The sequence below is a fragment of the Camelus dromedarius genome, chromosome 36 (assembly GCF_036321535.1).
Source record: "Camelus dromedarius isolate mCamDro1 chromosome 36, mCamDro1.pat, whole genome shotgun sequence".
In the NCBI taxonomy this organism is placed as follows: Eukaryota; Metazoa; Chordata; class Mammalia; order Artiodactyla; family Camelidae; genus Camelus; species Camelus dromedarius.
Window position 1 is genome coordinate 5,446,511 of NC_087471.1, and position 9,784 is coordinate 5,456,294.

General features: G+C 49.3%; 1 protein-coding gene across 1 annotated transcript in view; it reads right to left on the reverse strand.

Moving 5' to 3' along the window:
- BIN3 (bridging integrator 3) overlaps positions 1-9,784 on the reverse strand; it is a 55,618-nt gene extending 45,834 nt beyond the window's left edge. The window contains exon 1 of the mRNA XM_010995995.3: positions 9,707-9,784. Within this exon, the coding sequence (XP_010994297.1) occupies positions 9,707-9,714 (8 nt within the window). The 5' untranslated portion in view covers positions 9,715-9,784. The remainder of the gene's footprint in view (positions 1-9,706) is intronic.

Sequence of the window (9,784 nt, forward strand, 5' to 3'; positions counted from 1 at the left end):
AAGTGTGAGGCAAGAGTGACAGCATCGAAGCATCTCCGAGAACAGCGCCGCCTTGGCACAGCTGGGGCTACGGAGGGCTCCCTGGGCTTCCGGACGTCTGTCCCTCCTCCTCCTCACAGCTTTCCTCAGGGCTCTCCCCTCGGAATTGGGGCGGGGAGGGGGGGCGGGGTAAGCAGAGGCCCAGGGAGAAGACTGGGCCTGCGCCCCAGAGCATCTCTACATTCTGGAAGCCATCAAGAAGACTGTGAGTTCCCGGCCCCCGGAGTAGGATTCCTTACTTGGTTCTGCCTGCCATTCCATAAATATGAGCACCAGAGGGCAGGAGGGATATTTTGGTCTCAGCAACAAAACGGAGAGAACATTTCTCCCAGCCCTACCCTTCTCCAGCCCCCAACATGCCCCACCTCAGAAAAAGGAAAAAACTTCTGTGCACGGGGGAGGGGGGGCCAAGGTTCTATTTTCTTTCACAATAAAGAAAAGTCAACAGGATGTTCTCCAAAGCTACAAATACACTTTTTCAAACAGTAAATATCTCTATTAGCAGCATGATGCCAGCTGGCTAACTCTGTGTGTCTCAGTAAAACCTTTCCCAAAAAACTCCTGCTCTTGTGTAATGTCTATTTACAAAACTAGCTTTTGTGCATTTTCGATTCGCTGGGTTTCTCAATCTTTTGTTTCCCCACCCCCTCCACTGCAGGGGCAGAGACAAGAGGCAGACCCAGATCGCAGTTGGGTGGGGATCCCCTGGTCACCCCAGATCCCTCAAGCCCTGCCTTCTTTGGAGAGTCCTCCACTTCCATTACCAAGAAGAGCTTAAAGAAGCTAAAACCTACATCTTCCTCCCAGCCTTCTCTTGGCCACCAGAATTTGTTTCTCCTGAGCGTGAATGGGCCTAGGCTTGGCCTGGGGGTGGGGAGAACCCTGGGATGACTCAGTCTACCCCACCCTGTGTCTTTCAGATACCTCCGGCTGGGCAGAGATCACAGTTGTGGGGAGCGGGGAGAGGAGGGAGGTGAGAGAGAAGGGAGGGCTGAGCGAAGAGTAGGTGGCAGTTGATAGTGGCTGAAATCCTGGCTCCCCGGGGAGTGGTCTGGGCCTGAGTCACTGTCTCGGCAAGAGCAGGAAGGTGGGCGACAGGCAGCGGCTTCTGCAGGCTGGAGGGATGAGCCCCTCCTCCCCCATCCTTCTGTCACTCTATCCTCGGGTCGCTGCCTTCTCTGGTCTGAGGCCCCACCAAGGCTACAGCCACCCTGACAATCGGAGGGAAAACAGGGCCAGGGCAGGGCTTATGGGGAGTCAGCTGGCTCCGGCGGAGCAGCTGCTCGATGGATGCCATCCTCTCCGAAGGGCCAGCTGGCCACAATGCCAAAGGCCAAGGAAAGTTCAGCCGAGCAAGGACACGAGAGACCCCACTGGGAGGGGAAGCGGGCTGAGCTGTGAAGGCTCCATTTCCAGTGCCTACGACCACAGCCTCTCCGGCCCCACCTCCTTCCCCTAAATTAGCTGGATCCCAAACCAGGGCACACAGAACACTACCCTGGCTTGCCACCCATTTGCAGAGGTATGTAAGTGTTTAAAAATAAAACGCATGACTCTGTGACTTGGCTGATTTGTTACTTGGACCAGAATGATCACCCAGCTCAGCTGTGATCCCTCCTTCCCCACGCTCCCAGGGCTGACCTCTGAGAAGGAAAGACAGAACGAAGCACAGAATGTCGAGTGAGATCATCCAACGAAAGCAACCATTTATTGAGCATCTACTCTCCCCAGTTTCCATGCTAGGTGCTTCGGATGCAACAGTTCATTCAAAGTGGTGCCCTCCCATATTTCACATGAGAGACAGCGCACTGGAAAAGGGGACGGACTCCGGAGCCAGACTGCCTGGGTTTAAGGTCTGGTTCTGCCAACTGCCAGTTGTGAGACTTGGACAAGCTACCTAATTTTTCTGTGTCTCAGTCTCCTTGTCTATAAAACAGCATCATAACAGACCTATCTTATAGGGTCTCTGTGAAAGCTAAATGAGTTGAATGTTTAAAAAGAGTTCCTGGCCGACAGTAAGCAGTCTGTTAAGTATCTGTCATAAAGATGGTGGTGGTGGTATTTTGATGATGATAATGATCAGACCAAGGTCCAGTGGGGGGACTTGTACAAAGTGACACAGAGACAAGTATGGCCAGGAAACCTGAAATGACTGTTTTTTGTTTTGGGAGCCAGCAGTGGTCCCATACTACAAGGCACCACTACCAGGCCCAAGTCACTAAGTTAATACATTTGCTTAAAATTGAGCAGTGACTTCCTCCTGAGGAGTAAAAGGATCTGTGGCAGGCTTAGAGGCTGATGGAGCTGATGAAGGTCAAGAAAAGAGAGGAGGAAGGCAATTCAGGGAGGTAGTTTGAAATTTGGGGGAGGGGGGCATCTCTTTAAATAACTCCTAAAATTTGACAGACAAGTTACTACCTATTCTCATTCTAATCTGTTAGGAAAGGAACAGGTAGAAAGTGGTTTTCCCATTTTATCAAAGGGACTCATAAGGCATTTGGAGGTGAAAGCTTTGTCTTGCTTACTGACAAGCCAGAGAGAAGCCTTCAACAGCCCGATTTCGACTCCGATGCGTTAACAGTGCCTTAGACTCTAAGAAGCATCAGGCCAGCTGGTTAGCTTCTGAGGCACTGCCTCTAACCTCCTTCTCACTTCTGACCCCTATCAACCAGGAATCTTACAGAGAGCTTTCCCTCTACCTCTTCGTCTCCTCTATTGAAGGTCTGGCCCCTAGAAAGCAGGGGTAGGAGGAGGCCTGGGATGGAAACGCACCTCTAGGCCCACCTCCCTAGGTCATCCTCAGCTTTTGGCCACAGGAGGCAATGACTCTCTTGTTAGGAGGTCAGACTGAGAGCCATGATGCTGGTCAGGCTAGCCATGATGACAATTACAGAAATACTGTAAACCCTCAGAAAATTATCGCACATATATAATAAATACTCATTTACCCACCACCTAGCACTGTCAAATTCTAACAGACTTGCTTCAGATCTCATTCTTTAAACAGTACCACAGCACAGATCCTGCGGGAGCATGCTGAGCGTTCGGCCTGATTCCATTTCCTTCCCTCCCTCCTTGTTATCCTTGAGATAACCATTGCCTTGAATTCAGCATTTACTACTCCCATTCTCTCACTAGAGAAGTTTGAATCCATAAGCACAATATAGTATCGTAGGCCTAAACTTTATACAAATAGTACAACAATGAATGTATCACTCTGAAACTAGCTTTTTACCTCCTGCATTGTTTCTGAGGCTTCCCCTGATACATATAGCCCTACTTCATTTGTTTTGACTATCATATATTCCATTATGTAAAGTTATCATATTTTATCTACGCATTCTTTGAAGGCCAGACATTCACAAATATGAAGCAGGTCTCCTGCTGCACAGGTGCAGAAGTCTGGGCGAGGGGGCAGGCACATCTCTGACCGTGGTTGTAGCAACCCTCCCCTCCCCAGCCCCAAGTGGTGGCTGCTGGCTCCCACTGCTCTCCATCCTCAGACACTTGGGATTGCCAGACTAAATTGACCATTTCTGTCAGCCCGATGGCTGTGAAATGGCATCTCATTTCTCATTGTTGGTTTAATCTGCTCTTCCCTGATTACTAATGAATGGAACATCCCAGTAGAGGTTTTTGTCCACTTGGGTTTTCTTTTCTATAAACTGGTTGATGGTTTTCAAATCTTTGGAATAAGTTCTTATAAGGAACTGGCCAGTGTTCTTTAGAGTTGCCCTTTCTCTGCTTCTTCTTATAACCCATGGCAGACAACCAAATAAACAAGCAGCACCGTCTCTGCCGGGCTGGAGTCACAGGTGTTAGCTTCTAGTCTGAATATCTGTAATACACTCCTAGATGAGTGTTTTTCAAACCAGGGTCTGAGTGAGAGATACCTCTCACTCACTGATCATTTATACTGCTACATACTATACTATTCCATTGTAAATATATATCAAAATTAGTCATGAAAGCAACTGAAGTGGGCCATTCTTTAAAAAAATGAAATAGAACATAACAAAATATCAAAGTGCACTGCATATACATGATGTGAAACTTATTTCCACTGTGTGCGTGCATGAGCGTGTGTGTTGATGTGAAAGGCATCTCTGACTCCAAGTTGTGGTCAAAAAATTTTGGAAGCCACTGTCTGAGTTAACCTCCCCACCACCCCCAGCTCTGTTCTTTCTCTTTTCTGAGTTATTCTGCAGACCACTGCCAAATAAACCTGACTAAATCATTGCTTTTGCCCTGCCACTTTCCTGCTCAAAAACCTTTAATTTTCAAAAGCCTAGGCTCAGTTTCAATTCCTCAGCGTGGCATTGAAAGCACTTACAATGTGGCCCCAACTGGAGTGCCAGCTCTCATCAACAAAGCCTCTACCCAAACCACTATTTACCAAACCCAAGCTGGCCTCCTGACTGTCCTCCCCCAACACTCTTGATGCATGCTGTCTGCACATACGTTTTCCACATTGTTCTTCCTACCTGCACCCCATCCTCTCATTCCTCACCACAGCGGCACATACTTGCTAAGTCAAGTTTCAACTAAAATCACATCCTCTGCTTGAAGTCTTTCTTGATGATTCCACACAGACATTTAGCAATCCGCTGTCATTCCTGTGCATCCCTGGCACTTTCCAAATGCTGGCCGAAGACAAGGATCAATTTCTTAAAGCTTTCTGAATGTCCCCCAATGTTTAGCGCTGGCCCTTGTACATTAAAAAAAAAAAACTGTTCGGAAAGCACCAATTCAACAAATATTCACTGAACACAATCTATGTGCAACAAACTATCCTGGGTAGCGAATGGATTCACCAAAATGATGGGTCTGGGAAAACAACTCTATAACTTAATTGCCAATTTGAAATCTACCTCAACAGATTTCCTTAAAGAGTATAACACCTAAGAAAGCACCTTTGACTAGGAAGCTGTGGGATTCAAGATACTTGACTCTTTCCAATGACTCCAAAACCGGGAAAAAGCCCCTTTGCCTCTCATTACAAACAGCTGAAATAAGAGTTTTACTTCTGTGCCCAAAACAATGTTGAATACAGAACCTCGTGGGGTCCCTGTCTTCTAGGCATTCCCTTGCTCTCTAGAGAGCACAAAAAGCCTTGGAGAGAGCTGGGCCTCTCCAAAGTCACAGAAGTGAGTGGTAAGGCTGCCCCAGGCGGGGAGGCCCCAGCTGGGAAGAAGCTGAGATGGTCCAGAATTCCTACAGGACTCAGGACTTCCTCTATCCCTTTATGCATGAGACTAGTAACTTCTGGTAATTCACTCCCAACCTGGGCGCGTCAACACAGCCCAGCAAAGTCAAACACCCTCCTTTGGGATCCCACCTGCTTGGGAACAGCCTTCCATGTTTCTAATGCTCCTGTTGAAGCTCAGTGGATACTTAGGAGATGCAGATTCAGTTCCAGTCCGGCCAGGTACTCCCTGAGTGAGTTCGACTGAGTTGTCAAAGGGATATAATCAGACCTGAACTGCAAACTTCAAAGGGGAGGTGTGAGGAGGACCTCAGATAACGGATGGGAAAGTAATTTGCAAAGTTAAAATCACCGTGGGAAGGTAAGAGCGATGGTAATGCGGGAAAAGAGGCTCCACCGAGAAAACGTCTGCAACTGAATGGATGGTTCAGTCCGAGACAGAGTTTACTGTCCTTTCCTTATAGTCCATCTGTTTCATGTAACGGTGATTGATTAGGGCTGTGTGCACGATGCTTTGTGTATATACAGATGAAGAAGTGGCAGATCCCACTCTCATGGACTTTATGTGGGAGAGATGTGCACGTCTGTGATGTGTGGACAGCGCAGAAGGGCTACAGGAGAAGCACCTGGAGTCTGAGAATAAGGGAACTGGGGGGGGGGCGTCTAGAGCGGAGAGGAGAGAGTGGAGACAGCCTCAGAGAGTCTGGAAGCCACTCCCCTGTGATAACAGTAGCACCCTTAGAGGGTCCTCACTTCGGGAAGTGGCCTGTAGGTTTCACACAGTTTTATCTTAAAAATTTTCCTGAGCTACAGTAATTAAGTAAATGGGAATAAAGTCTTCATTCATACATCCAGTGCACATTTACTGATTGCCAGGAACAGCGCTAGGGATACAGTGGTGACCAAGAGACAGCCTCCGTGTTCAACAGCTTGTAGACTAGCGGGCTGACCAAAAAGGAAGCCAACAATTCCAGTACAGATACTAAATGAGGATCAGAGGAGGGGCACCCCACTCAGCTTGGCAGGGTGTGGGGGGAGGTTCAGGGAAGACCCTCGGAGGAGATGAAGTCTGCCCTAACTCTTTAAGGATGAGTGGATGCCTGGTGGACGACAGGGGTGGGGAGGCAGCGGGGGAGTAAAGGGCATTCCAGGCAGAGGGGCCAGCACACACAGAGGAGCAGGGGCACGAGAGACAAGGGAAAACGGACCCAGGAATGAAGCGGGGGCAGCCAGATCCAGAAGGCCTTATAAGCCATGGCTCGGAGTTAAGCCTTTATCCTGAAGATGATGGGGAGGGTATACAGGGTGAGAACAGGAAAAAAAATCAACCAACCAACCAAAAGGAAGTCCCCTGAGGAACACCAATATTTAAGGGGCAGACAGAGATAGAAGTGCCTTGAACAGTCAGAAAAAAAAAAAATCACATCCACAGAGTTGTCATTCTTTTCATAAGTCTTGGGTGACAAAGTGTCAGCTGGGATTATCCATTCCACGTTAGAGCTGGAGGAAACAGAACTGAGAAAGATTAAATGCCTGATCAGGCCACACTGTGAATGAGGGAACCAGAGCCTGAACTCAGCACACTAACTCCTACCAAATTTATCTGCACAGACTTTAATTTCTTTCATCCTGAGTCAAATTCCTGAACCTCTAGGCACAGGTAGATCTCCTCCAGGTGCACTTTTCCCTTGTCACTGAAGCCTAAGATCATTATCAAGGTGTGTGGTTCCAAGGAGGGCTATGATCCCAGGACACAGCTAAGCAAGATTAAGTCACTATCCTTAATTCCACTTAATTCGCTCTCCATACCATAATGTAGACAGACACACACACAGGAAGAGAAAGGGGGAGACAGGGAGGAGGAAGGGAAAGAGAGAAGCACTTGGCCTGAGGCCAAGATCTGGATCAATGATCTGAGATCAGAGTATCAAATGCCTTCTTCCAAGCAGGGCCCACCACTGGGCCACCTTGCTGAAAGGCAGAGACGTGGACGGGTGGGTGAGTAGATGGCGCAGGAAGGAAGCAGGTGCCCACTAAACAAACAGGGGGTGGGCGGGCTGCACGCACAGAGGAAGCAGAGAACAAAGACCTCTCACTCTTCATGCAAAGTCCACAGTGTGCAAAGGGCACCAATGGTGGACATTTCTCACTGTGACGTTTTGAAAGCCCAGCCTAGCCCGGAACAATGGTTACCCTCTGGGGACCACAGGCTGTGTGCCCCTTGGCTTATTCAGTGATGGCTGGCACATCCCATGTGCTTGGTGAACTTGACCTTGGGCATCAGCCTCCTATGATGGCTCTACGTCACTCTGGTCTCTTCCCCCACTGAGAATTCCAGTCTGGGATGAATGGATGGATTCATTCTGAGAGCAGGAAAGCCACTCCAGGAGTGAATCAGAAGGACCCAGCCCCGGTCTCCTTGCCAGCCATTGAGCCAGGAACTGAGTGCGATTGTGTGCCCAGGCGCCGGTGCTGTTCCCCTCTCAGGGAGAGGGGGTCAGGCTCCACGCAAGAGATGACGTAGAAGCCCTCTAAGGAGGAAGAGAAAGGAATCTCAGCTTTGAGGGACAAAGCTACCCTTTTGGTTGTGACCTTCAGTCCAAGGAGGTGCCAAGATGTGAGCGTACTGGTAATTCTACTGGATAAAATCTCAGCTTTGGCTGGACAGTTAGTTGTCAATTTCAATCCTCTCCAGCCTGACAGACTTTAGGAAACAGGCTACTGGTTTTTCCAGAAAAAAGATTTCTGTAAGACAGGTGGAAACAATGCGCCTCAGGTCACTCAAAGAGTCCTTTACCTTTAGTGGTTTCTACTCTTCTCTCGACTTGTGAAGAAGAGATCAACTTCGTTTTAAAAATTGCAAATGCTAATCTAAGCAATATAAAGCGTCTGTACTTTCTGCTTTTCACCTTGAGAAATTAGGCAAGAGAACTCCAAATATTCAAGACGCAGCAGGCAAGAAGACATCTAGCCACAAGGCCAGGGGACGCAGGTTGATCCTTTAAGGAAGTAATTCCTCTAGGAAGGAGAACTGAAGGGCTGCCTGTCACTAGCTAGGTTATAACAAGATGGGAAAGAGAGCTTTTCAAGTCTCCAGCCCCCTATTGGTCTCTTGGAGCAAAGGTGGAGGGAAAGGAGCAGCTCCTGCTGGGGCTTATTAGGGGATTGCTCGGGGCTGCCCTCCACGTGCTGGCACTGATTATCTGCCAATTGTCCGTCAATCTTCCTCTAAGAAGCAGGGGCGAGGAGGGGACAGAAATGGCTTAAATTTTACATTAGAGAGCTGTCCTGACACTGACTGACATCAGCTGTTTGTGGTCAGAGCTCAGTCTCCACTGATGGCCCAATGTGAGCCTGCAAAACCCTTCCTGAAGAATATTCTACTATCTTCACTCATGCATAACTATTGTGCACTTACTTTTTGTAAAGAAACAGGCTAGACTCTGAGGAGAGAGTAGCAAACATGTCCCCTACACTAATGGAACTTGGATTCCAAAAGGGTTGATTCATCTTGCACATCTCCAAGGGTCGATGTATTCATACAAACACACTGTAGTTGGATCCCCTGAGGTTTGCAGTTGTGGATATGTGGGCCCTTGGGCCTGAAGGTAAGGACCTTTGGGCAAACTGAGTCTTGCAAAATAAATCAACTATTGTGTTTACTATGAAGTACCTGCTATGAGCCAAGTATCATGTAGTTCCCTGGCAATGTACGTGCCAGCTCTGGAGTTATGACTTTACCACTCTGAGACTCCCTGGCTTCTTTTCCCGTAGCCCGATAGTTCCCATAAGGTTTAAGCTTACCCATGCCTATTTAACAGGGAAAGTAATGAGTGGGTAGTGGCCCTGGGAACGGTTAAAACTAGTCCAATCCCCTACTCGGAGTGTGGGTGTGTGCTTCTGGCCCCTTCCAAAAGAGAAGCAAGTTTTGTCTTTTGAGGACTACGTCGGGCCAAGCCTAGTCATCCGAAAGCGAGTGGCTTCTTAACAGTGAACTGGGCCCAGAATGCAAGAGTGAGGGCCACAGCTCTGGGGCTGATGGCAACGGTGGAGAGACGCCCACGGGGGAGAAAGAAGTGGCTATTTCTCAGTGGCTATTTAGAAGAGGAGGGAAGAGGGAACTTCCTCACTTCACGCAGCTGAGAGAAGACCGACGGGACCGGCTTCTTGGAACAGAGTCTGAAAACAGACGCGGGAGCCCAGGCTACGGGCTCCCTACGGGGATTCCCTCGCCCCACCTCCCAAGCCGAGTCCTGCCGAGAGACGGAGCCTCGGGGAAAGCACTGGAGAAAGGCCCTTGAACGACCCTGCAGCCGGGACCAGTCTGGCCCCGCTCCGGGGCGCGGGGTCCGCGGGCAGGGCTGGCAGCGCGGACCAAGAGACTCAGCTCGGACGGACGCAGGGCAAAGCGCACCGCGGGCCAGGGGCTCCAGCGGCCCCCGCGGCCTGGGCCTCACTCACCAGCTCATGGTCCCGAACCTGGCCCTGCAGCCGCAGTCCTCAGCCACGGCTCGGTCCTCGGGGATCACTTCCGGATTC